The sequence below is a fragment of the Phoenix dactylifera genome, chromosome 1 (assembly GCF_051530095.1).
Source record: "Phoenix dactylifera cultivar Ajwa chromosome 1, Ajwa_hap1_PhDact_Kaust_v1.1, whole genome shotgun sequence".
Taxonomy (NCBI): Eukaryota; Viridiplantae; Streptophyta; class Magnoliopsida; order Arecales; family Arecaceae; genus Phoenix; species Phoenix dactylifera.
In genome coordinates this window covers 50,754,744-50,782,310 of record NC_143190.1, presented here as the reverse complement: position 1 = coordinate 50,782,310, position 27,567 = coordinate 50,754,744, and the positions used below count along the sequence as shown (strand labels likewise).

At 48.9% G+C, this 27,567-nt stretch overlaps 1 protein-coding gene and 1 long non-coding RNA gene across 8 annotated transcripts; one reads left to right on the top strand and one right to left on the bottom strand.

Moving 5' to 3' along the window:
* The first annotated feature begins 751 nt into the window (after window positions 1-751).
* Window positions 752-12,949, top strand: LOC103697971 (cytochrome P450 CYP72A616-like). Of its 7 annotated transcripts, none has more exons than XM_089925169.1 (7): window positions 752-1,031; window positions 5,434-5,807; window positions 7,560-9,509; window positions 10,535-10,755; window positions 10,938-11,182; window positions 11,643-12,029; window positions 12,254-12,949. In XM_089925169.1, the coding sequence occupies exons 6-7, from the start codon at window positions 11,865-11,867 to the stop codon at window positions 12,677-12,679; spliced, it is 591 nt and encodes a 196-aa protein (XP_089781295.1). In that variant the 5' UTR covers window positions 752-1,031; window positions 5,434-5,807; window positions 7,560-9,509; window positions 10,535-10,755; window positions 10,938-11,182; window positions 11,643-11,864; the 3' UTR covers window positions 12,680-12,949. The 7 variants fall into 7 exon arrangements, with proteins under 7 accessions (XP_089781295.1, XP_089781292.1, XP_089781296.1 ...); XM_089925166.1 differs by having other exon boundaries at window positions 7,552-9,509; XM_089925170.1 differs by lacking the exon at window positions 5,434-5,807.
* Window positions 12,950-14,188: 1,239 nt separating this feature from the next.
* LOC148715373 (uncharacterized) lies at window positions 14,189-15,161 on the bottom strand. The gene is made up of 2 exons (XR_015969301.2): window positions 14,728-15,161; window positions 14,189-14,605 (listed from the first exon to the last, which is right to left on the bottom strand). It is a non-coding gene; the product is annotated as an uncharacterized LOC148715373 (long non-coding RNA).
* Window positions 15,162-27,567: the final 12,406 nt, after the last annotated feature.

The window sequence follows — 27,567 nt, the reverse complement described above, 5'->3', positions numbered from 1 at the left end:
CGAGGCCATAGTACGGCTCGGCATGTGGCTCAGGTCGGCGCACGGTCAGGCGAATCATTGTGTTGATGTCGGCGGTGAGGGCGTCGTACGACCCGAACCAGTACGCTACCAGGCAAATCATTGCATTGGTGTCGGAGGTATGGCCGAGATCAGAGACTTATCATGGTTGACCAGACTCTGCTGGGCTAACTTGCCGTGGAGAGCCGAGGATCCGTAGATGTCAGGAGCCATGCGCATTAATGGTGGAGTAAGCCGGAGATCCACATTAATTGTAGAGTAAGCCGGAGATCCGCATTAATGGTGGAGTAAGCCGGAGATCCGCATTAATGGTGGAGTAAGCCGGAGATCCGCATTAATGGTGGAGTGAACCGGAGGGTTACAGCGGCCATGCGCAATAAATGCTGAAGCAGTGGCAGGGTATGGTCCTCAGTTGGACCTCGGAGGAGTACGGCCGTAGTAGGTGGCTGACAAGGGTAGACCTTGAGCGTCAGGATTTTTCTAGGTCGGAGGTCTCGAGGTCGGATGTCTTGAGGTCGGGCGTTCCGAGGTCGGACGCCGACTTCGGCTGTTCAGAGTCGGCGATTGTGCGGCTTCTTGGGGGCATTTGTGTCACTTGGGGAAAAAATCTTATTCCCCCAACAATTTATATTTTTTTCCCTTTTTTTTTTCTTTTTTTTCCCTTTTGTTTTTCTTTTTCCTTCCTTTTCTTTTTTTTTTTCTTTTCTTTCCTTCTCTGTTTCTTCCCGAAACTTCTCCTCTCTCCTTCCTTTTCTTCTCCCAACTTCTTTCCAAACCTCTCCTCTCCCTTTTCTCCTGCCGCGAAGAGGGAAGGGGAGATCCGCCTTTTCTTCTCCTTTCTTCTCTCGCGAAGGGAGGAGGGCGAGCTCCCCCTCACGGGAGGGGTCGGGCCGCGGCCGGCGGCACCCGCGGCCGCGCCTGCGGCGGCCGGCCCCCTCTTCTCCCGCGGAGAAGAGGGATGCTCGGGAGGGGGCCGACCCGAGGCCGGCGACGCCGCGGTCAAGGATCCACCGGTAAGTGGCCCTTCCCTCCTCCTCCTTCTCCTCCTTCTCCTTTCCGTTTTAATTTTTAGTTTTGAACTAGATCTACTCTACAAAGCATAAATTGTAGAGAAGAAAGGGATTAGGGCTTACCTAGCTCTGTGAAGAGACTGGGATGCTTCCTCCGGTGGCTCCGACGTGGGTTCAGGAAACCTTAACCCGGAAGGAAGAAAAGGAAAGAGAAGCCGAGAGGGTAGGGGTCCCAAACTGGTGAGCCTTTCGGGGTTGGGTTTTTTTTTTTTTTTTTTTTTTTTTTTTTTTTTTTTTTTTTTTTTTTTTTTTTTTTGTAATAGGCGGTCTTCGGAATGGCCGTGGCTCGTTCACCGCCCCGAGCATCGCGGCGGTTGTGCGGGATCCGCGGCGTCTCCGCCCTCGTACCGCACGAGCAGAGGGCCCTGGGCTGAAGTCGGCTGGGCCTGCTGGCTTCAGCCCTTTTTGGGTGCCAATTCTCACAGAGATATACATTGGGCATGCAGTACTGGCTTGAACACATTTCAAATTTTCAACATTAGCATGAAATCACAACCTTGCATGTACATCTGTTCTACTGTTAAATCAAAACTTGGAGCTCTCGGGCTTTCTTCTTCCATATTATATTATTTCTATTTTCCTCTTAACAGTGAGAAAGAAAAGAAATGCGCCTCTAAATAACAAGAGTAATCATACAAATAATTAACAAGTTATAACTGCAAAATGGTATATTCCCTGATGGTTGCAGCCCTCTTACAGATGGAAGGACATTTTCGTATTCCAATCTTATTCCTTTTCAAGTATTTGACATAAGTAATATAATAGGAAACACTGATCGGAAGGTTGTAGGCATTCGTAATTTCTGCTGCGTACAATGCGTATGCTAAGTGCCAAGATTTTTGTGAGAATAATCATATGCTTGGCACATGGTCGGATCTAATTATTTGATTATATCTAGGCATCACCTTTTGGACCTTTTTTTTTTGGTACATCCGCTGCTCATACTAATCTCGCGTGAGCACTGCCCTGTGAGTCCAAAGAAAAAATACACCCTAGAGGTGGGAAAACAGATACATGGCGAGTCCAGAGAATCTCGTCGGAGTGGTGAGCAGCTGATGAGAGCACAAAAGTGAAATTTTCATACCATCTTAATTAGTATTATAGCTAGTCTTTATTAATAAAATTGATTAATTAATGTTTTATTTGTGTTTGAGTGCAAAGTAATACAAGAGATCCAATAATGCTGGGTTTGAGGCCAATGCCCCGCAGACCGAGCTCAACAAATTCCCCAGCGTTCGTGATGAGGCGATCCAACGGTTCCTAACCTAAAATTTCCATGCATCCACGTCTACAGGCTGAAGCAAATGATTTTCCAATGTCCGTAGCATGGGGGCTTTGAAATTTCCCAACTTCTCAACTGTCCGTGACCTCCCAGAACATTCAACCGCGTTTCAACATCCCAGCAACTTCCCAATCGGATCATTCCAAGCCAAGTCCTTTACTTCCTGTACAGCAAATAAATTCCAACTATCTAAGGAGTCTTCTCAACTTCCCAACGTTAATGTCTTCCCAGCTTCTCATCCCATCTACCTGTGAAGCATATCTCCAATGAACAGAGCACGCATCGCCCCCGCGTATTCCATGCATCCAAGCAACAACAGAAGCGTTCCAGTAGCCGAAGAGTCCCAAGCGATTCGACTTCATCCAATCCGTGTTTCATCCGTGGGTTCTACATTCAAATCCATGCGTTTCAGCTACGTTCCTATCTTCCAAACCTCCACGCGTCTCATCCGCTCCCAGCAGGCTCCTAAGCGTCCGCAATAAGTTTCAACCGCGATCCCAGCAGCGTGGCTTTCGGATCTTCCCTGCCGCGCCTTCAACATGCTATAAGAGGGATCAGGGAGGGGCCACGATGGGGGAGAGCCGGGGATGGAACAAGGAGAGGAGGGGGAAGCCATCTATCTGCATCTCCTCTTCCGATCTTCCCAGCCGGGCTTGGGAGGAGAGAAGGCAGCCGGGTTCCATTCGACTCCAAGCTTTTAATCCAGTCGGGCGAGAGAGGAGGAGAGGCCACGGAACCAGGGAAGTCAACATCCGCATCTTTCCTAGCCGGGCGAGAGAGGAGGAGAGGCCACGGAGGGGAGAAGGCAGCCGGGAGAGAAAACAGAGTACCCTGTTTTCTGAACCAAAGGAAAAAAAAGGATTTATGTTTATTTTAAGTTATTCTTTGCTAATTCTTTTTATAAAAATGCTTCCATCTCATATGAGTAGCTAAATTTTTTTTAGCTAGGACTAGGGAAAAGCCTAGCATTTTCTTAATGTATTTTCTTTAATCATCAATGGGATTTTAATGTTTTTGATTTGATTTATGGTGCAGTAGATTTATAAGAATTATTTCAAACTTATATATTTTTTTGATTTGTTACTTTTTCCGGGTATAACAGATGCTTAGAAATTCCTGCAGTTTAAAATAGAAGTACTGTAATGCTGCCCATAAAACTAAATCTATTTTATTAACGATTAATTGGTATTTTCACCGCTTCACTTTTCGGTTAGGTCTTTACTCAGATCTAACTGAGATAATAGGTGATTTTAAGAAAAGCATGATGAATCCTGATGCCTTAGTTATATTTTTGTCAATCCGAATATTATTTAGCCTTTAGTTTTTGTTCATTGTCAAATCTCTGTAGATTCGATCTCGGACTCACCAAGAATATTACTTTGCTACACCCTATACTTGGGGTATCCTACATTTAATTTCTCTTTTAAAAGAGCAAGATTAAAATCGTAGCAGCAGCAAAGGAGGTGATCCAATTCGCAGCCCTGTTTGCCTCTCGATAGACATGCACAATCTGAAAGACATTACACTCCCCCAATGGCCTCCGGATGTCGACTAGAAACGGATGATCTGCGTCCCACGTCCTTTCATGTAAAATTCGCTCAATAATCTCCACTGAATCTTCCTCTAGGATGATGCTCCCATCCTCAAGCACCGCATGGCATAGGAGATTTCCTCCCACGCCGTCCTGAGTTTTGCTCCAGGAATACATACCTCAAAAGTATACCGTTCCCCCACAGCTATCAAGCTAAAGTAATGGTCTCTTATCACAAACAAAACATCAGCACAATCGCCATCATTTGGCAGACTACCATCAAAATTTATCTTCAGATGGCCGGGGGTGGGGGCTCCCAAGAAGTAAGGACATACTTAGGTGTTGAAGCAGCAGAGGAGAAGCCCCAGATGTCTCTGACTAGCCTAGATGAAACAATCATAGTAGCCTCGGTGACTTCAGCGACCTGGCAGATAGCTCTGTCCACCACAACTCACAGGGGAGCCCGCCTGTCCTCGAAGACCCTATCATTCTTGTCTAGCCAAATATGATAAGCTAGATACACATCCATAATATCCTAGCCAGCAGTACTCGGTGACCTACACCCACGATTACTTTTGGACCATTTGAACATTTTCTTTAGTCCAGCCAAACTTGGCTCATACATTCTCCTCTCTCACCCCTACGTTGACCTAGCTGATAGCCCTCTCCTTCTCTCGCCTCTCTGCCAACTTCACACTAGTCCCATCTCTAGCCGAACTCCTAATCCTTAGGACTGGGTTCGCCATCCTGGATCCAAGACCAACATCCTCGATCCTCTCCTTCATCCCAAACTATCTTCATAATTAGGATTGGTTTAACTTTGTGTAGGTGGATAGCATTCAAGACCCATAGAGGGCTAGCATTGGTCTTTTCCCTGGCCCACTAATTAAGATAAAATTCCAGCCATTTTCTTCCTTAATTTTTGTATTGTGGTTAAGTTGTGGAAAACCTAGGGCTAAGGTTAGGGAGGAAATTAGAAAATAAAAATTGATGATTAATTATTTAAATTACAAAGAAAATTGATTTCATATTTTATTATGCCAAATATTGATTTTAGGTTAACTAGGAGCATTAGCTGTGCTTGCAGACCAACATTAGTATGTTCTGTTGGTTGCACTACCAGTAGAGATAAAGAATCCCGTGCACGATCATTTGCATGATTATAGGTACTTTATATTAGTATGATGCAACCAGGGCTGGCCCAAGCTTTAGGCGATCGCGGTCGCCTAAGGCCCCAGCCCAAAGGAAGGCCCCCGCCCAGACTTCGTTTCTACAGTAAATCAGTCGCAGAGCCAGAGCAACGGCTACCTTGACAAGACGTGGGAAGATGAGGGTATCTAGGGTCGCCGTCCGCCCGTCCCAATCCTATCGCCCACGGCAAAAAGCTATAAACCTACGCTACGCCTCTGGCAGCCTGGCTTCTCTGGGCTCTGGCTCTACGCCTCTACCTCAGTTCTTTTCTGGATATAAACTTACTCTTCATCTCTTCTGTATCTTCTCCCTTTGCTCCTCATTGTCATCCTCTTCTGCAGTTCTGCTTCACCGTCTTCACCTTCATCGTGACCAACAAGGGCGCTGGCAAGCGAGCGAGGTCGTCTCCGGCCGGCTGCCGGGGTTGCAATTTACAAGGAGTACCGCCGACCGCGGGCCCCTCCCCCCCTCCACCTGCAGTCAAGAAAGGCTTCAAAACCCATTCCAAACTCTCCCCAGAGAGCAGAGCAAAAGGAGAAAGAAAGAAAGAAAGAAAGAAACACTGTGCTTCTTGAAAGCAAAAGGGAGGTTGCATGATGCCGTTGGACCCCATACGAAGTTTGTGAGGTGCCCTAAGGGCTGAAGGGGAGCTACAGAAGAGGAAGGAGGTCGTGCACTATGTCACTCTTTACGAGATCGATGTCATCAACAGCAGGTTTGGACCATTTGGTGTGCTCGCTCTCTCAAAATTTCTTTTTTTGTTCTTTTTTCTTTTTAATAAATGCACTGTGTTGAGATGGTGTACATTTTTTAGTTTTGGGGTTTGAGTATTCTAATTTTTAGTTGTCTGGACTTGTATTGTACATGATATGTTTGCTTTTATTCCAAAGAGAAGTCTTAGGTTTTTGGTGCTTCAGTGCCCTTCATATGTAGAATTCTCGGGCTGTTGAATTAAATTAAGTCGGTTGCAACTCAGCCTTTAAGGTTAAAGGTTCAGCTTTTGTGTTCTTAAACTAAAATACAAGGATGTAGGCTGACTGAAAGACGTGAGTGCAAATTGAGGAAAAAAATACACTATAATGGTAGGAAACGCAAAAACAAATAGGAAAGAATTATATGTGTATGAAAAGAATCAGTATGAGTGTTTTGATGAAGCTGATTACATATACCAGAGTTGAAGAATTTTGGTATTTTTTATTAGATCCTCCATTTGGTGCCATGAGCTTTGAGGGGTACACCTATTAGACGAATATTTTGACAGTCTGTGCCAAGGTGGCATCAAGTAAGATAATTTCATGGAACACATGCTTCATATTAACTCTTTAAATTTTCTGACATGCATTGGTGCTTACATGGTACAGTTGATATTTGCAGTAGGATATACACGTAGAGCAGGGGAATAGGGTTAAATGGGATAGTTATGAAATATTTTATGGGATTTAGGTGCTTTAGCTTTTACCTTTGATAGTTTTCATTGGTGCCATAAGAATTAATTGGGAATATCAAGGTGGCTGTGGCTGTTATTGATGCAAAATTGCCGTATGCTTGGAAAGTTGCAAGAAATATGATTATGTATTCCTTTGGTCGATAAAGTAAGGTCTAACTTAGATTTGACACATACGTTAAGTATTGCATATCATGTGATGGATAGACATACAACAAATCTACAACCTTAAATGTACAAAAAAAATAAATTGAAAAAAATTATTCTGTCATCTATGAACCATTTTAGTTAGCTCTATGGCAATGAGTAGATGTTATGGAGTAATTGAAATACTTCCTCAAAATTTTGCACTTATTAAAATTTTTTTTTATTTTTCAAAAAAAAAAGATCTTTTTTGGTGAGTTTGCCTTAGGCTCGTAAATGCATTAATATGGATTATGTTATTATTTACTCCATATAATAGTAAATTAGGCCTAAATTATAGTATGCATGCCATGAATAAATAATTTATATGGAAAACTAGAATTCATGTAATATTGTAAGATTTTAAAAGGGGCATTTGGACTAGCTGTGAAGCATGGTTGCCGGCGACAATGGAAGTGCAACACTCTGGTTGGTTAGCCTCGAGCTAAGATGTAGTGGTTATCAACCACGAGTGAAAGTATGGCTGTCAACCATGAGTTGAAGCATGATAGTGGCTAAATGGACAATCCATATTAAGCATAATGATAAATAATTCATAGTGCTAAATGGAATTGTTATTTTGGAAATACCTCATATACATCTGCACAGTGGCCTATTGTAATGATACGTGATATGTTGAAACTGCTTTTTGATATCAAACATATGCAGCATCTATTAATAAATAGTTAAATACCAAATTTTTGGCATTTGAATTTTATGGTTGCGGCATTATTTGAGAAATTATATATGTTTGCTCAAAGCTATTATTTTATCATCCTGGGGGCGTATCAGATTCTTATTTAGTTGTTAGCTCATATATATTTCTTTTCAGAGCTGCAGGAGGTCAGGTTTCATGGACTGGGTGAGAAAATATTAGTTAGATTTTTGTATGGAACACTGGATATGTCTGAACATTGTAAGTGAACAACTTTATTGCTAGTTATTGATGGAATATTTTGACAATTATAATTTCTTATCTCCTATTATTAATTAAAATGGTTCGGGCCATCAGCCTTGCGTACTCTCAAAGAATTTAGCCAAGGGGCATGCACCCATGTCCCGAGCCAGCTGGAGTGGTGGGTTTGAGGCACGACAATTTCTTTGTCATCTACTAGTTGAAAAAACTTTTTACCATCATGATTTATAGGTTAGTAATCAGCCAGTATGCGCGGTTATGTTTTGTTTAAAAAGCAAAGAATGCCTTAAAATATTTACTTGGTTTTCTTACTAATGAAATGAATAAGCAGATGTGGCACGTTTTTTGTGTTAGTCTAGATGCACAAATATAATTGATAAATTAATAATTAAATATTTTTAATATTTAAAAATAATAAATAAGGAGAATAAACTAGCAAATAATTAACTTGACAATAGAATAATAAAATAAAAAAATGAAAGAAGATGACCCGTGGATGGAAGCACGTCAACGCGTTGTTCTAGAAAAATTTATGCCATCCACGTACGGGTCTGCTCGTATAGATCTCTTAGAGATACGACGACCCAGTACAGAACTACGTCTTCTCCGTCAGTGCGCCTCCAGGGAAGAAAGAAAAGTATGTAATGTTCATGCTTGCAGATAGCTCAAAAGAAACTCCAAAAAATAATTAAAATTATAAGGAGAAAAAAAATTTTCTTTATTTCTTTTCTCCCTAATGTTCCCTAGAGCCTTTTTTATATAGGCTCTCGGAATATGGTGAAGAGAAATTTTTCATTGTGTTTGAAATGATTCCTAGAGCTCTTTACTCAGGCATGTCAAAAGAAGCAGACTCTTCTTCTGCGGATTGATGGCGTGTCTTTTTGTGCTCCTTTGATCCTGCAGCTTGTTGCATCTTGGCCGCCCATGCTTTCTTTCTTCTTCGAGGGGTCTTTTCATGCTCTTGCACGTGGATGCATGACACTTATCTTGGTCTGCTTTTTTTGGGGATCTTTTCATGTTTGCTCTCTTGCTTGTACGCGGATGTTTGCCACTTGGCTGTTGACCAAGTCAAATATTTGGTTTTCAAATTTTAAAATATTTGATTTAATTCAACAGTTTGTATTTATGATGCCAGTTATTGGGGAGAAGAAAATTCCGTGGGACTTTGCTTAATTTTTTCATATTGCAATCCATGGGGTCCAAATTCAGTACTTCAGTGGAAAGCTATTTATCTGTCTTTCTCTCAAAATTTTAAGTTTGTACGGCCCCATCATTAAGCTGTACATAGTTATTCCATGCAACATGAGGGAGGACAAAAATCTGCGACTTCCTCTCTTTAAGAGTTTAGCGGGATCAAACCATCCATATAATACCAGCGACATGCGCCAAAGACTTAGGAAACCTCTCCCATATTCAAATGCAACCATTGTCGCTTCCTCCTATGCTCGACACCATTGTCCTCATCGTTTCCTCTGTCTCTCGTACCCAACGTCTTCGAAGGAAACATCGAAAACAGCATCCATTCTCTCTGCCTCCTTGGTTTAAATTGTGAAGAACAGATGGCTCTCCTTGTGAAGGCAAGAAGATGGCGTTTGTGCCAGTTGATATGATATGGAACTTGGGTTGGGGATTGGTGGGCGTGTTGTTTTTGGTACGGGGCCTGAGTGTCTTGGAGTGGGCGTGGTGGAGGCCGAGGAGGCTGGAGCGCGCTCTCCGGGCCCAGGGGCTGAAGGGCACCCGGTATCGGTTCCTCTACGGGGACCTGAGGGACAACGGCCGTCTCAACAAGGAGGCTCGGTGCAAGCCCATGGCCTTCTCTCACCAAATCATCCCTCGAGTCCTTCCACACCTCCACCAAGCCATCAAGAAAAATGGTATGCGATTCTATACCTCCTTGCTGTAGATGATGGAAATTGGAAAAAGTTTTAGGAAAATATATAGTCTTGGCTTATATTGTTTGAGTTGGTCTTGGAGGTAAAAGTAAGTATCTAAATATTTTTATTTTAATTTTCAAGAATGATGGTAAAAGTGCCACCGATCATTTTAAAGAAGTTATAAAGTTGCTAGATGCCACTATACCGTTAAAAGCAGCGTCCAACAAAAATTTCTGACTGCAACCATCAGTGGTCTTCTGATTGCCGTGGATTCTGGCCTCTTCAGGCTCCAATCTATTCTCTATCATGTGTAGGACCTAAGGATCCAAACCATGGTAGGACTCTAGATGATTAATTGCTCAAATCATGGATATCAGACAATTTATTGCTATCATGCACCAAGTTACCAAGTAAAATAAATTATGCTTAAGAACCATGATTTATTTTCATATTTTTATTTTACAAATAAAAATGAAAATCTTAATAGTATTGACGCAGGGCAGTATATACTTTATCTATTAATTTATGTACTTTTTAGATATGTTTATTAAATGATTTGTCGCAGGTAATTGATGCTAGAAAGATCATATACAAGGAAAAAATATTATGATGTAAACACCTTATTTTAATAGATAGAGAACAAACTGTCTCACCATGGATAAAGTTGAAACTTTTTTTTTTGAATAAACTTGGTTGAAGCATTTTAACTAGATAGCTTTGAGGCCAACACGAATGCAAAATTGCCGCACTGAAGGATTCCTTGCTCAAAATACTAAATCAAAAAAAAAAAATACTCTCTTTTTTGTTTGGGCTCCACCTTATCTGGAAGTTGATCACCAACATGCCATTTAGACCTATTAAACTTCAAATAAGTATTTATTTTGATGGACACGACTTCCATTTCGCAATAATTTTTTTATAAAATAACTGTGACAAGCAACTGTTGCCAAATTTTTTTTAAAAAAAAATATCACAGGCAACAGTTGAACGGTTTCTTCCTTATTTACACGACCAGTTTGATGCAGGTAAAACGTCATTCACTTGGTTCGGGCCTGATCCGAGAGTAACCATTATGGATCCAGGACTTACCAGAGAAATTCTGTCCAACAAGTTTGGTCACTTTGAGAAGCCAGACTCAAATCCTCTAGGGAGGTTATTGGTTGCAGGACTCGTAAGTTATGAAGGTGAGAAATGGGCCAAACATAGGAGGATCGTCAATCCTGCTTTCCATCTAGAGAAATTAAAGGTATTTCAGTTATCCAGAATTCTATGAAGCAATTCCTAGTGAAATGCCATATTTTTACTTCCTTCTGAGAAATTAGACTCTGCCAGGCTACCGAACCAAGAGAAGAAAAAAAAAATACAACACTAGTTCATAGTTGAGCGGTGATTGATGGCATTCTATGTTCTATGTTGATTTTTTTGCAGTGCATGCTTCCAGCCTTTTCTACTTGCTGTGATGAGCTGATAGATAAATGGGACAGGCTTGTAGCTTCCAAAGGATCTTGCGAACTGGACGTATGGCCTGAATTCCAGAGTTTCACTGGAGATGTCATCTCCCGCACGGCATTTGGTAGCAACTTTAGAGAAGGCCAACGGATATTTCACCTCCAAGAAGAGCAAGCTAAGCTTGTAATTTCAGCTATTCAAAATATATACATCCCTGGTTTCAGGTTTATTGTGTTTCTTTTCCTATTAATTTTATTTCAGTTTTCAGTAACTTCAGAGGAACAATCTCCAATATGTAAAAAGAACGTCAAAAAAAAATAAAATATATTAAAAGAACTTCATCCTATTTTATTTCTCAATTCTACTAATGTTTCTCAGAGTAAGTGATAATGGAAATCAAATCATTATATATAAAAAAAGAAGTCACTCGTGTTCCTACACACCAAGAAGAACCACGAATGAGAGGAATTGTAAGGATAGACTACGTTATTACTTTCATGTTAGAAATGCAAATTATGCTGGTGATGTTTCTTTTTTTCCTTTAAAGAATTAACTCTCTCAAAATCGTATAGATTTCATGCTGTTAACTTAAAGGAACACAATAACAATAGGCTCTTAAACCTTGTCAAAACAACTGATGATGAAAATTGACTTGATACCGAAATAAATGAACCTTTGATGCAGGTTTCTGCCTACCAAGAAGAACAAGAGAATGAAAGAAATTAATATAGAGATTCAATCGCTTCTCAGGAGCATGATCGAGCGGAGAGAGGTGGCTATAAGTAAGGGAGGAACTAGCAATGAAGATTTGCTAGGCCTGCTAATGGAATCAAATTTTAGGCACTCCAAGGAAAACGAAGGAGGCTCCAAGAATTCTGGGATGAGTATTGAAGATGTGATCGAGGAATGCAAGCTATTTTACTTGGGCATGAGACAACATCGGTTCTTCTCACATGGACATTGGTAGCATTAAGCTTGCATCCTAGCTGGCAGGCGCTTGCAAGAGAAGAGGTTCTACAAGCCTTTGGAAAAAATAAGCCCGACTACGATGGCTTAAGTCGATTAAAGATTGTGAGTGATATATTTTTATGATTGCTTATATCAACTGTTTACGCCGCATTCCTTGAGAAAGACTGATTTCAAGTAGCTAATAAATTTTTACATTAAAAAATAAGGCAGCTTATAATTGCTTCCAATAGTCTTTTATTGGTGTTTTACATTAATTGCTGTTTCAAAAAAAAAAAAAAGAGGTTTCTTATTGGACAAATTCCTCAGATGTTTCAAATTTGCTTCAGGTGACGATGGTTCTGTACGAAGTTCTTAGATTATATCCTCCAGTAGTTTTGCTCGCAAGGAAAACTTACAAGGAAATGAAATTAGGTCAGTTCACCTTCCCAGAAGGAGTGCGACTCTTGCTGCCTATAATCTTCATACATCATGATCCAGAATTTTGGGGTGAAGATGCTTCGGAATTCAATCCAGAGAGATTCACCGAGGGAGTTTCGAAGGCATCAAAGATTCAAGGGGCCTTCTTTCCATTCGGTGGTGGTCCTCGAATCTGCATCGGTCAGAGCTTTGCGATGATGGAAGCCAAGATGGCTTTGGCTAGGATTCTTCAACATTTTACATTCCAACTTTCACCATCCTATGCCCATGCTCCTTATACTGTAGCAACGATTCATCCGCAACATGGTGCTCAAGTCATCTTACACAGGCACTAAGGGCATCTTTTCATCAATATATCACATTCGATATTGCCGACATCATTATCATCAGCATCAATACCGTCAAAAATCCCTGAGTTTATCATGAGGTTCATCAGGTGTATAATCCATTCGACGTGCTGCTTTTGTAAATCCTCGTAAGGAATTGGCTGAACCAGAGTCCAATATTATTTGAGCCTAAGAGTTATAGCTGCATTTGACTTATAGCATAACAATTCAGTAAATGTCTGGCTGTTAGGACATGGCAATCTTATTCAAGTGCTCAAACAGCTGGTCTTCTCATTGTCAAACAATGGGTAAGGCCTCTCAAAGAGGAGCCTTTTCTTTGTTCGAGGTGAGCTCGCTTGTTAAAGTGGTTAGGGCGCCTCGTCCGTGGTGGGGCCCTTTTGAGTAGCTCACTCCAACTGCTTTTCAACCGTTGTAGCTAGTTGGACCGTATCGTGGAGACTATTGACCGATTGAAGGTAGACCCTATCCTGGATAGGAAGTCGGAGTCCACCCCGAACCGAGTAACTTGTTGCGAGCAGAGAGGCTATAGAACTCGGTGGTGTAGTTATTGACGGACCATGATCCTTATCGGCAATTTTGATATTGCTGGAAAAGAACTTGATCATAGTCAAGGGCAAGGAATCAGGCTCGCAACATTTTCCTCATTCGTGGCTAGGAACGTATGGGTCCTTTGCCTTGTCGCATGTGGAAGATTTGTAGTTGCTTCCACCATGCCAAAGCGCCTCCTTTAAGCTTGTGAGGCACAAGCTTGACTTTCTTTTCCTTCGAGGTATCCATGTAGTCAAAGAAGCATTCGACCTCCACAAGCCAATCGAGGAAGTCCTCAATGTGTAGATGGCCATTGAAGGGTGGGAGATCTACCTTCATGCGGTAATCCCTCTCATTGCAGCCTCCGTAGCGGTCACCACCCCCGCAAGGGTTGCCACCACCATAGCGATTACCATCGCCATAGCGGTTACCTCCACCCTCGAAGCAGTTTTTACCACTGTAGGGATTGTGTAGGGGTTTCTCATCGCTAGAGTAGTCGTCGTAGGGTGTGCGCAGAATAGGATGAGCCGTAGGCCTAAGGCGAAGTAGGCCAAGAGTAGGAAGAGGAGGTTCGTCTCGTTCTTTGCATCTAACATTAGGACTTGGATCCTCGTGATGAACTTGCCTTTCGGCGTTAGGAGCAAGTGTTGGAGTAGAGCCGTCGTTATGGGTTTGGGCAAGTCCAAGAGCTTGGGTTATCATTACCAAAGCTTTCTAGATCTTCTCCAAATCTTGTTGCATCTTCCGTTGAGCCGCACCGAGGGCTTCAACGGTTAGTACTTCCGGAGCACCGTCCGCGGAGTTGGAGACCCCAATCTGTTGGTGGCACCAGCCATTGGATGGAGAGCGCCTTGCTCTAATACCACTTGACGTAGGGGAAGCGGGTTGAGGCGAGCACGTCGCTTTCGAAGAAGGATGGGAGGGGAAGAGCAAGCATGATACTCTCTTGTGATCACACCAAAAGGAAACTTGTGGAACAATTTAATTTTTACTCAAAACTTCAATGAATCTAATATAAGGGAGTGGGGCCTTTATATAATAACGGCGAGCCACACATAAGTAAAAAGATAAGAAAAATAAAGCAAAATTTTAGGGCAATAATTCTAAAAATGTTGAAAAGATTCAATGGGTTGGTTGAAGCAAAATTTTAGGGCAATAATTCTAAAACATGCCGAAAAGGTTCAATGGGTTGATTGGTCTTTCCTTCTTTGGCTGGATTCTCCTAACTAGATGCGGCTGAGATCGCGGGTAGGAGATTTGGAGTGGACGCCTTTATTGGCCTTTCCTTCTTTGATTGGATTCTCCAAACTAGGCGCAGCTAAGATCGTGGATAGGAGATTTGGAGTGGACGCTTGCATGAGGGAGGCACAAACTTTGAGAAAATAACTGCAGAGTGAAGAAAAACTCAAGCGAAAAATACCAAAAAACCATTTGGAGGGGAAACAGAGAAAATGAACGGAGCAGGCTAAGCGGCTAACGAAAGAAAGCGTCGAACGCTCACGGCTCACCTGGGTCAGTGGGTGACCGGATTCGACGACATCCGAAGATACGGAGCCGTGACCCTCTTAGTCCAGGCGACGCTGCCACCACCGCTCACTCCACCACCCAAAGCAGTGGAGGAGGAGGAATCGGAGGACTAGGAGGTGGAGGACGACCTCGGCGACGCACGGGGAACCAGAGAAGGGAAGTCCTTGCCTCCTTGACCCTTGGGCCTTGGCGGTCAGAATTCTGCAACACTGCCCCCACGGCCACGGGAGGAGAGAACTCAAACTCAGAGAAGCTCAAGCCGAGAACGGCGAGAAGGGGGGAGAGCCAGTGGGGAGCAAACAAGAGCCGAGAGGCTGGGCAGCAAAAAGCCGAAAAGGTTGGAACTCGGAAGTTGAAGGCTCAAGGCTGTTCCTGGCTGCGATGGGATTGGGAGTCTGGGACGACGGTGGGCATGAGGCACACGGAACCAGTTCTACTTTTTAGAATTTCAGTTTTTCTTCTTGTCGTCTTGAAGTTAAAGGCATGCGACATTGAGGTAGCCCGTAGGCGTAGCTCGTAGCTTTCAGTCTTTCACCGTTTCATAAAAAAATTACTGTAGCTCTACTTTATTTGCTGTTGCGGACTGTGGTACGGTAGCCCTTTTTTTTGGGCCGTTACCTTAGGCGACCACCTCAATCATCTAAAGATTGGGTCGGCAGGCAGCATAACAATAGTGGCCTGATAGACTTGGGGTTCTCCGGTTCCAGGTTTACATGGTGCAACAATCAGCAGGGCCAGGCTAGAGTATGGGAGCGACTTGATAGAGCTTGCGCGACCGCTGAGTGGGTTCAGTGCTTTCCGGATCACCATGTGAGCCACTTGCCCAGGATCACGTCGGATCACTGCCCGCTTCTGGTGAGTACAGATACTTACATTCCAGTTTGTTCCCCTTTTAGATTTGAGAAAATATGGCTTTGTTATCCGAGATCATGGGAGATGGTGAGGGAGGCTTGGAGTGCACCAGTTAGAGGAGATGCTATGTATCGGGTGTCTCGTAGATTGGAGCTGACGAGGAGGCGACTGAGGAGGTGGAACCGAGAGGAGGTGGGAGATATTTTCAGGAGGATTGAGGATTCGGAGGAGGCTATTGCCAGATTACAGGCTCAGGAGGACCAAAGGGGTGGTCTAGCAGATGTGGAGATGGGGGAGCTTAGATCATTACTGGCCCTGCATGATGGACTTCTTAGACAGCAGGAGACTTTTTGGAGACAGAAATCGAGAATACAATGGATAGTGGAAGGGGACAGAAACACTAGATTTTTTCACCAGACGACAGTTATTAGGAGGCACCAGAATAGAATTAGAGTTATCCGGAATGAGGAGGGGCAGTTGTCGGAGGATCCGGAGGTGATTCAGAGGATTTTGGAGGGATTCTTCAGGACTAGGTGGACAGAGCAGTCCACGGGTGGGAGTTCGGTGGATATGCCCCCGGCCTTAGCTAGGGTGTCCGAGGAGGAGACAGCAGCGCTGATTTGTCCAGTCTCAGATAGGGAGATCAGAGAGGCAGTGAGGTCCCTTGCGGGGGACAAGGCTCCAGTGCCGGATGGCTTTCCACCCTTGTTTTTCCAGAGATATTGGATGATAGTTGGGCGAGACGTGACGGCGGCTATACAACAGTTCTTTAGTATAGCAGTGATGGCAGGAGATTGGCAGAGGACTTTCATTACATTGATACCGAAGCGGCAGGATGCCACGGAACCGGGTCACTTTCATCCGATTAGCCTTTGTACGACCTTGTATAAGGCAACGGCGAGGATCCTTGCCGGCAGGTTGAGAGAGGTTCTTCCTAGGCTTATCAGTCCAGAGCAGGGGGCTTTTTTGGAGGGGCAGAGTATTTCTGACAATGTGCTTATTGCCCAGGAGTTCATGTTTGATCTCGGTCGGGCTCCGATGAGGAGGAGCTTGATGGGGGTCAAGCTTGACATGGAGAGGGCCTATGATAGGGTGAGATGGGATTTCTTGCAGCAGTCCTTGCAGGGGTTCGGGTTTCATGAGACTTGGATCAGTTGGGTGATGGGTTGTGTTCGTGCTCCCTCTTTTGCTCTCTTGGTGAACGGTATGCCGTCCCGCTTTTTCATGTCCTCAGGGGGACTGCGCCAGGGATGTCCCCTCTCTCCCCTATTATTCATTATGTGTATAGATGCATTGTCTAGATCCCTACGGCGGGCAGTGGCTACTCAGGAGTTGGAGGTCTACAGGCCGGCGGTGGGGGCTTCTCCGATCTCCCATTTGCTTTTTGCTGATGATTGCTTGCTCCTTGCTAGATCGTCGCGGCAGGCGGCTCAGGCTATTGGTCAGATTCTTCGGGATTACTGTGCGGCATCGGGACAGCGGGTCAACCTGACCAAGTCAGCTGTTACTTTCAGCCCAAAGACCAAAGTGGCGATGAGGTGGTCTATTTTGGAGATCTTGGAGGTGGGAGAGCAGGAGGGTACGATGACATACTTGGGGTTTCACTCTCGGGCCAGAGGCTGAGGGGTAGGGATTGCGCACCCATGGAGCTTAGCGTCAGACGCAGATTGGAGGGGTGGCAGATGCATTCACTTTCTATGATGGGTAGGATCATTTTGGTTCATTCAGTTCTTACTTCGATCCCTATCTATCTACTTTCCAATGCTATCATTCCTGTTACAGTCTTGAGGTCCCTTGAGCAGCTATTCAGAAATTTTATTTGGGGAGGAGTAGTGGCAGAGGTGGGGTCCACTTGCTGGCTTGGGATGTGGTGTGTCAGCCGACTAGCTATGGAGGTTTGGGGTTGCAGTCCTTGGTGGCGAGGAGGGAGGCCCTAGTGGCTAGACATGCGGCTAGATTTGTGCTTGAGCCCGAGAGTATGTGGTCCTCGCTGATGAGGGCCAAGTACGGCGCCCTGGCTCCTGGGGCGCGAGCGGTCGTCACCATTCACCGATCTGGAGGGAGATGTGTGCTAGAGCTGCGGTGGTGCTTCCGGAGATCAGATGGTCTGTAGGTGATGGTCGGTCTATTGATGTGTTAGAGGACAGTTGGATGACCGAGCTACCGATCTGTCGTATGCCGACCATGGTGGATTCGGCGCGATTATCAGGCTGCAGGGTTAGTGAGCTAATGACCTTGGAGGGGGGCCGCTGGAGGGAGGAGATGATCCGTGAGGTTTTTGGGAAGCAGCTGGCGGAGGCGGTTCTATCCCTCCCTGTCCCCTCCGGAGGGGGGGTCGACAGGTTAGTGTGGATGCCGGCGGGATGGTTGCGGGTTCGTGCTAGAGATCTTTATGCTTTGATCGATAGGGAGCCTGCTCGGCAGATTGAGGGTGGGTGGATATGGAGGCTAAAGATTCACCCTCGTGTTGCATTATTCATCTGAAAGGTGGCCTGGGGATGCCTTCCTACGAGGAGCTTATTGGTTCGGCATGGCATGGCGGTCTCTAAGTGCTGTGAGAAGTGTGTAGATATCGAGGAGACGATCAAGCATGTCCTTCTACGGTGTCCTAGAGCCCGAGAGATATGGAGGAGGTCACCAGTCCTACTACCCGTTTCGGTGGTGTCTGTGCAGGATTTGATTCATATGTTGAGGGTATCCACGCGGAGTCCCAGATTTACCGAGGTTGGGATTGTAGTGGCATACTTGTCCTACTACATATGGTTGGACAGGAATGCTGGTCTGTTTGAGGGGAGGAGGTTGTCTCCGAGGATGGTGGTAGATAGAGCGACGCTATCTGCGAGGGAGGTTCTTGCGGCTACCGTCGGGTTTTCTTTTGGGATAGTCAGGGACATCTGGGGTACTTGTCACACTGCTTCAGCGCTCCAGTTTACCCTTGTTTCTTGGGTACCCCTACCCCCTGGCTATCTCAAGGTAAATTTCGACGGCAGTCGGTCTGCAGATGGTATGACTGGAGGGGTTGGATTTGTGATCAGAGATCATCTTGGTAGGCTGATTGCAGCAGGAGGGCGGCGCACGCCAGGTCTCACAGTGGTTGGGGCAGAGCTGCAGGCAGCATGGGAGGGTATATCCTATGCATGCCATGTACTTGGTGTGGAGCAGGTATGTCTTGAGGGCGATTCTTCTGTGGTTATTGATTGGATTCGAGGGGCGGATCTGTTTGGGGATGGTCACCCCCTCATTCGGGAGACCCGTGGGATTGCGCGGATGATGGGTGAGGTTCGGATTGGACATGTGTTTAGGGAGGCGAACAGGGCTGCAGACTGGTTCACCTCTTTTGTTGCCCGGCATTCTGTGGACGTCTGTATCGGACATTCACCCCTTCTTGTATCTTTTACTTTTCCGCGATTTGGCAGGGTGTACTCATGTCAGAGTTATATGAAATGAGTAGCCGTTTTTATCAAAAAAAAGGTTAATGCAAGATTTAATAGCCCGCCTTTTAGCTGGTTCACCAGATCCTCTTATGCTCCCCCAGCTTGGGAAGAGCATTCTTTTAACCAGCCGACCATCCACTAGTATAACTCCAGCTTCCCATTTATCTGAGAACCAAACCACAAACATGCAATACTGATACAACCATCGAGTTTGAAACTCCCAAGAAATACATTGGTTTTCTCTACCATGGAATCTGATCCTTTCATCAACCAAACAACCAACCAAAACAACCAAAACGGGGGAGCAGGACACCAAGACAAACAAAGCATATAGATCACTAACCAAACAACCAGGTGTAGTCCTTCAGGAGTTCTTCAATCTAAAGTTAAAGGCATGGAATCGCCGTTTGCTGCACTAAGGGCCCAGCATCACTTTGCTCAGAAGAAACAGGGGCGCTAGTGTCCTGAGCAAGGGAAGATGGAAGGAATTCTCTTGAGGCAGAGTTGAAGTGGACTCCGCTCTCCTCCCAATCAGGTTCCCAGTCCTGATTGGGGGCAGTATCAGATGGAGGTGGTCTCCCTGCCGCCGAGGGGGTCTCCCCGCCGCTGCGTCTCGGATCGTGATGTGAATTTTATATAAGGCAGCCCCCAAAGAGCCAATTAAAGATTGTGAGTAGATTTACCCTCTCTCTGATAGACTGATGCGGGGAAGCGTGGGATTCAATCTCCTGCAGCCCGCTGCAGATTACAGCAACAGGAAACAGAGGAGTTTTGGGCTCAGGAAAACAGAGCTTCAAGTTTTCATTCACGGTAAGCAAAAGAAAAAAAAACCAGCCAAAGGAAGGAGACGACGGCCATTTACACCAATCCTTTTATAGGGCCACGAGCTCCCTCAAAACCCTAACAATAAGGACTCAATTCCTAACCAAATTCGAATTAAAACAGGCTCCTAATCAAACTAAAATCAAACTAGATTTCGGAATAAAATTCAGACTCTAACAGACTCAAGCTCAGAAGTTTCAAACAAAGTAGGACTCAATTAAACCAACATTCAGGATCTTGTAGACTGTGGGATTGATCTCTAGGATCAGGAGATCAAGTGGAATTTGTTGGAATCCAAGGATCGCACGCCATCCACATCATCTTCCTTGGTTTCGTCGCGTCCATACCCACCCTGTTCCCAGGCCAGCAGAAGTTCAGCAACAGGGGAATTTTCAGCAATTCTTTGATCTGCATCATAGACAACTGCATGCTGCATATCTTATCTATGATTTTTTCTAGTGGCTTCTGTTGCTGGTGGTCCAAACCGAGAACGATTGGCACAGCGGTGTGAACGGGATTCCGTCTGAGCTGCCTTGGTTGATGTTGATTGTGCTCCACCTTCCACCGGGAAACCTGCAAGCAAGCCTCGCACCACCACTGGGGTAGTGGGGGCCCTCCGACGATCAAGTTAGAGGAGATTGGAGGAGGAGGAGAGACGATAATAGCAAGCAAGAGAGTGCTCTGGAAGATATTGCTTACCCCCCCTTCTCCCCCCAGCCGCATATATACCTGGCTGGGGGGTCTCTCAGGGGGGTTTGTCATCGTGGGGCGCGATGGAGTGGCCACTGACATGGCCGTTACAGGGCGTCGTGGAGCAGCGCTGGGTACGGCCATGACAGGGCGTAGTGGAGTTCCGCTTTGTACGGCTGATACAGGAGATCGTGGAACAGCATCGGATACAGCCGTTGCAGGGAGTAGTGGAGCAGGAGGCCTCGGCGTGCCTCTGGGAAGCAGCCTGTCGTTATCAAGAGATCTCCGACTCGGGGTCGGAGTGCTGGATCAGGGGGCAGCCGACTCGGGGTCGGGCTGCGGTGCTGAGGATATCCGACTTGGGGTCGGATTGCTAGATTAAGGGGCAGCCGACTCGGGGTCGGGCTGCGAAGCCGAAGATGTCCGACTCGGGGCCGGACTGCTGGATCGAAGGGCCGCCGACTCGAGGTCGGGCTGTGGAGCCGAAGATGTCCGACTCGGGGTCGAATTGCTGGATCAAAGGACAGCCGTAGTCTTCATGGGCGCGCGTGCCGGTCACGTGGAGCATGGCGGCTTAGTTCCCCCGTAACAGTAGCCCCCCACTTCCGAGCCTGGAACCAGAAGGGGAACGGGTGAAGGGAGTGATGCTTCGAGATTGCCGCCATCCCTCGGAGAGGCGCGCGCGCTTCGAGCTCCCCGCCTTCTTTATGGCGTATGGCGGTTGTTGCTGACCTGGCAGTCTGAGGATTTCGGCGGACATCCTTCCTTAATGGCAGTCTGTCCCATGTCGGTGAGTGTTCTTCTGGCCGCTTTTCACCATTTATTAGCTCTGTTGTTCTCCGCCTGACGCCCTCACTTTTCCTATCTCTTAGCTCGCCCAGTACATGATCCGTCTAGAGGAGTGCTACAAGGAACAGGCGGGGCTTCTGGCGAAGGCCGAGGACCGACTGAAAGCAGTGGAAGAGGGAGGCCAGGCTGTGGCGGGCAGGACGACCGGGGACCTCGAGGCGAGGCTCCGGGAGGCCGAAGAGCGGGCACTCGGCTTCGCCGCCCTCGAGAAGCAACTGTTGGAAGCTCGGGAGCAACTCAAAGTCGCCTCGGGCCTCGAAAGCAGGGTTAAGAAGGCGGAGGAACGAGCTGAAAAGCAGTCCCGGAAGGTCGCGGACTATCGAGAGAGGTGGGAGAAGGCTCAGCGGTCTGCCGACAGCGCCCGCAACCGAACCCGGTCTCTTGAAGCCAAACTGGGCGAATTGGAGTCAGCCTTGGAGAGGTCCCGCGCGAACGACCAAGAGCTCCGTTCGCGCCTGGAGGAAGCTGAGGCCGCTCGCGCTGCTGCCGAGGCGAAGCATAAGGAGGCTCAGGCTAATCTGCTGAGGGTCTCCTCCGAGGCTGAAGACCGGATTGTGGCGAAGGTCTTGGAGGCTAAGGCTCAGATTACGGAGCGAGCAGAGGCGGCGCTGGCCGAGAAGAGTGCGGAGATCGGGCGCCAGGCGGTATAGGCTTATCGTCAGTCCGCCGAGTTCACCCGTGATATGTCGGAGGCGGTACGGGCCTATCGTCAGTCTGACGAGTTCGTCCGTGACGCGTCGGACGCGGGGTCCGAATCCTTCATCTTAGGCTTCGAGGAGGGCCTGGCAAGGGTGTCGGCTAAGTACCCCGAAGTTGACCTGAGTGGGATTTTCCTTCTCGACTCCTCTCCGGCGCCATCGCCTGCTGATTCTCCTACCGCCTCCCTACCCCCTGCGGACGAGCCCGACGCTCCCGACCCGGGGGTTCCTCCAAGCTGACCTCTTGTACCTTTCGTTGTCCTCTTTTTTTTGTATGTCGGCGTTTTGCCAAATTGTATGGGCCTTGGCCCTGAAACAATGAAAATTAATACAAGTCGAATGTTTCTTCATCTCGCTTTCGCCCTCCTCTTTTTTTTCTTTTTAACTCTTGGCAGCGTCTTGCCGACTCCTGACTCTCGAAGTTCTTCCGGCCCTAAGCCAGGCATCCGAGGGTTAGGCCTCAGGAAATTCTTCCGGCGCTAAGCCAGGCATCCGAGGGTTAGGCCTCAGGAAATTCTTCCGGCACTAAGCCAGGCATCCGAGGGTTAGGCCTCAGGAAATTCTTCCGGCACTAAGCCAGGCATCCGAGGGTTAGGCCTCAGGAAATTCTTCCGGCGCTAAGCCAGGCATCCGAGGGTTAGGCCTCAGGAAATTCTTCCGGCACTAAGCCAGGCATCCGAGGGTTAGGCCTCAGGAAATTCTTCCGGCGCTAAGCCAGGCATCCGAGGGTTAGGCCTCAGAAAATTCTTCCGGCACTAAGCCAGGCATCCGAGGGTTAGGCCTCAGGAAATTCTTCCGGCGCTAAGCCAGGCATCCGAGGGTTAGGCCTCAGGAAATTCTTCCGGCACTAAGCCAGGCATCCGAGGGTTAGGCCTCAGGAAATTCTTCCGGCGCTAAGCCAGGCATCCGAGGGTTAGGCCTCAGGAAATTCTTCCGGCACTAAGCCAGGCATCCGAGGGTTAGGCCTCAGGAAATTCTTCCGGCACTAAGCCAGGCATCCGAGGGTTAGGCCTCAGAAAATTCTTCCGGCACTAAGCCAGGCATCCGAGGGTTAGGCCTCAGGAAATTCTTCCGGCACTAAGCCAGGCATCCGAGGGTTAGGCCTCAGGAAATTCCGCTCGTTGGTCGGCCAAGGCTGGCGCAAGCCGAGGCGACCGGTCGGGGCTTCAGGCTAGTCTGGTCCCGGGATGGTCATCGGGTTAGCCTGGCATCCGAGGGCCGAGCCTCGGGAGATTCCGCTCGTTGGTCGGCCAAGGCTGGCGCAAGCCGAGGCGACCGGTTGGGGCTTCAGGCTAGTCTGGTCCCGGGATGGTCATCGGGTTAGCCTGGCATCCGAGGACCGGGCCTCGGGAGATTTCGCTCGTTGGTCGGCCAAGGCTGGCGCAAGCCAAGGCGACCGGTCGGGGCTTCAGGCTAGTCTGCTCCCGGGATGATCATCGGGTTAGCCTGGCATCCGAGGGCCGAGCCTCGGGAGATTCCGCTCGTTGGTCGGCCAAGGCTGGCGCAAGCCAAGGCGACCGGTCGGGGCTTCAGGCTAGTCTGCTCCCGGGATGATCATCGGGTTAGCCTGGCATCCGAGGGCCGAGCCTCGGGAGATTCCGCTCGTTGGTCGGCCAAGGCTGGCTCAAGCCAAGGCGACCGGTCGGGGCTTCAGGCTAGTCTGCTCCCGGGATGATCATCGGGTTAGCCTGGCATCCGAGGGCCGAGCCTCGGGAGATTCCGCTCGTTGGTCGGCCAAGGCTGGCGCAAGCCAAGGCGACCGGTCGGGGCTTCAAGCTAGTCTGCTCCCGGGATGATCATCGGGTTAGCCTGGCATCCGAGGGCCGAGCCTCGGGAGATTCCGCTCGTTGGTCGGCCAAGGCTGGCGCAAGCCAAGGCGACCGGTCGGGGCTTCAGGCTAGTCTGCTCCCGGGATGATCATCGGTTTAGCCTGGCATCCGAGGGCCGAGCCTCGGGAGATTCCGCTCATTGGTCGGCCAAGGCTGGCGCAAGCCAAGGCAACCGGTCGGGGCTTCAGGCTAGTCTGCTCCCGGGATGATCATCGGGTTAGCCTGGCATCCGAGGGCCGAGCCTCGGGAGATTCCGCTCGTTGGTCGGCCAAGGCTGGCGCAAGCCAAGGCGACCGGTCGGGGCTTCAGGCTAGTCTGCTCCCGGGATGACCATCGGGTTAGCCTGGCATCCGAGGGCCGGGCCTCGGGAGATTCCGCTCGTTGGTCGGCCAAGGCTGGCGCAAGCCGAGGCGACCGGTCGGGGCTTCAGGCTAGTCTGCTCCCGGGATGATCATCGGGTTAGCCTGGCATCCGAGGGCCGGGCCTCGGGAGATTTCGCTCGTTGGTCGGCCAAGGCTGGCGCAAGCCGAGGCGACCGGTCGGGGCTTCAGGCTAGTCTGCTCCCGGGATGATCATCGGGTTAGCCTGGCATCCGAGGGCCGTGCCTCGGAAAATTCCGCTCGTTGGCCATGCGCCTGTCGCTTGCAGCCCGACGGGGTTTCTCCGTGGCAAGCTGCGATCGTGTTTCTCCTCTTCTCCAAGCGTTGCCTGGGGAACACCAGAAGGGCATTAAACGCTAATTGATGCGTTATCTGGGAAATCGGATTGCCAGTTGCTGCTTGCGAGGAGTGTCAGTTAAGCGGCCGCGATGCGCGCGTTCTTCGAGGCGGATGCGGCCTGGGCGCGAGCGGAGATATGTGGACCTAGGGGTACGTGCCATCCGGAGTGTCCTGCACAAAAAATACGATTAAGAAGAATGACGCTTAGAAAATCGCGGGAAGATACGCCTTGAGAGCCGGATCGGCTCCGGATTCAATGCGCCCGCATTTATTGGAGCCACCCGTATCGGAACGACCGGGGGGCCGCAGTTTGGCTATAAATATAGGTGCAGGTGCGATAGAGCCTGCCAAGCCGGAGCTGTTCAGGTTGCCATGGATCGTGGGCCTCCTCTCCGGCGCATGGTTGAGAGACCCCTGCCGAAGGAACGGGAGGCGCGCCCTTCGCGACTTCCGCCAACTAGCCGTTTCATCTGGGATCAACAAGGAGGTTCTCCCCGGCGGAACTCCGCTCTAGGCGTTTCATCCGGGATCACGTCTCCCCTCCTTGAAGTTCGGCCTCCCGATTGAGCTCCGCACCAGGTGCTTGATCCGGGACCGCGCCTCCATATGCTCTTCCCCCTTGTATTCCTTCTCTCCCCTAACACTGGGGAGGACCGGAATATCCCTTGGAGGTGGCGTTCCCCTGGAGGCAGCGGGAGCTTCGTCTGCGGCGACTCCTCATCCTCTTCGTGGGGCGTGGATGGCGTCTCCGGTTGGAGGCAGTGTGGACTTCTCCTTCGTCCACTTCTTCTTCATCCGCGCCGGCTCTTCGTCTCTTTCGTGAGACGCCGATGGCGCCTCCGGTTGGAAGCACCCACTTCCGACGGGATTGCAACCGCTTCAGATGGAGGTTTCGGGATCCCAGATCTTCAGCTCCTCGGAGTCTCCACCTCTTCTTTACTTTCTTTACACCCTAATTCCCCTCTGGGAATTCCTGGTAATCACACGAGCACGCCGTTGTAACCAGAAATTATTGAAATGCAAAGTGTTATACATTTTGGAACTGTCTTTCTGGCATCGTCGTTCTACTGGTAATACATCCGCAGGTTAGCGGAATTCCAGCTCCTTAGAATTTCTCGACCATCTAGGGCCTCCAACTGGTAGGAGCCAGGTCGGTTTACCCAGCGAACCTTATATGGGCCTTCCCAATTTGGCGCTAGCTTCCCACCTTCCGCAGGTCGAGATGCTTTAGCTCGCCTTAGCACCAGATCTCCGATTCTGAAAAGCTTCGGTCGGACCTTGGAGTTGTAATATCGGGCCATCCTCCGCTGATACATCGCCATCCGAACCTGCGCCATTTTCCTCGCTTCTTCCAAGAGATCCAGGTTCCCTCGGAGTTGTTCCGAATTGGCCTCGGGTCGGTGTAGTCGACGCACATCCTCCACTTTCCGCTCGCCTTCCGGACAAGTACGACATTTGCCAGCCATTCGGGGTAGCTGACCTCCCTTATGAATCCTGCCTCCAAGAGCTTGTCTACCTCCTGGTCGACCACTCGGATCCGATCCGGGGCACAGTGTCTCTTCTTCTGCTTTACTGGTCGGTGGGTTGGGTCGACGTTGAGGGCGTGAGAAATGACCTCCGGGTCGATCCCAGGTACATCGGCCGCCGACCAGGCAAATACATCGGCGTTGGCTCGGAGGAATTCCACCAACCGAGCCCGAGCTCCCGGGTCGAGATTGGTGCCGACCCGGACTGTCCGGTCCGGGCGACCTTCCTCGAGGGGAACTTCGATCACACCTTCGGCCGGCTCCCCGTGCCGCAAGGCCACCTCGTCTCTGGCGTCGAGGGACTCGACGCTTAAGGCTTCTACGGGCTTCTTCCCTTTGAGAGTTGCTAAGAAACATTGCCTTGCGGTCGGTTGGTCACCTCGGACCTCTCCAATCCCGGCCGCCGTGGGGAACCGCATGAGCAAGTGGTACGTTGAGACCACCGCGCGAAGGGCGTTCAGTCCGGATCGTCCGAGGATAGCGTTGTAGGCCGAGGGAACACGGACGACCAAGAACCCGAGCCGCACCGTGGCCTCTGCGGGTGCAACGCCCGCAGTCACAGGCAGCTCAACGACACCTTCGGCCGAGACAGCGTCTCCAGTGAATCATCATAGTTTGCCATAGTGAGGGAGATCACCATGGCGTCGTCGTGGGGGGTCTGAACCTCCTTTACATCTTCATCACAAAAAGTGATTACATTACCGACCCTCTGCCTCTTTGCGACGGCTGCCCTTGATGCTTCAGTCGAGCCCTCCGCGTTCCTCTCGGGCCGGGGGCAGCCCCCAGTGATAGTATGGATCACGCCCGCGACGGGTCGATTCTGCTCCCGAGGCTCCGGAGGGGCCGGGTCGGCCGGACGCGAGTCTGCGGGGGGACGTCGGTCGTTCACGTATCGACCGAGACGCCCTCGGCGGATGAGAGCCTCGATCTCGTCCCGAAGCTGGAAGCAGTCTTCGGTGTCGTGGCCGTGGTCCCGGTGGTACTCACAGTACGCCCGAGAGGGCCTCCTCCCAGGGATCTTCTTCATCTGTCTCGGGACCGGGAGGTTCTCTCGCCCCTTGATTTCCATGAGGATCTGGGCCCGGGGAGTCAGGAGAGGAGTGTACCGGTTGAAACGTCGGGGCGGAGAACGAGGGCGTAGGGCGCCGTGGTTCCTCGCCGGCGACGGGCTTCTGCGCCGACGTTGAGGCGTCGGGCTCCTCCCCTGGCGTGCCTCTTTTCGCCTTTTCTTCCCGAGCTTTGGAGGGATCTCGGCGGCCTCCTTGCTCCGGTGGGCGGCCGCCTCCTCGGCGTCCGCATACTGGTTCGCCCGGGACAACAGCTCCGGGAAGCTCCGCGGCAGGCGTTTGTCCAGGGAGAAGGTGAGTCTGCCCTTTCGGAAGCCACGCTTCAGGGCTGAAAG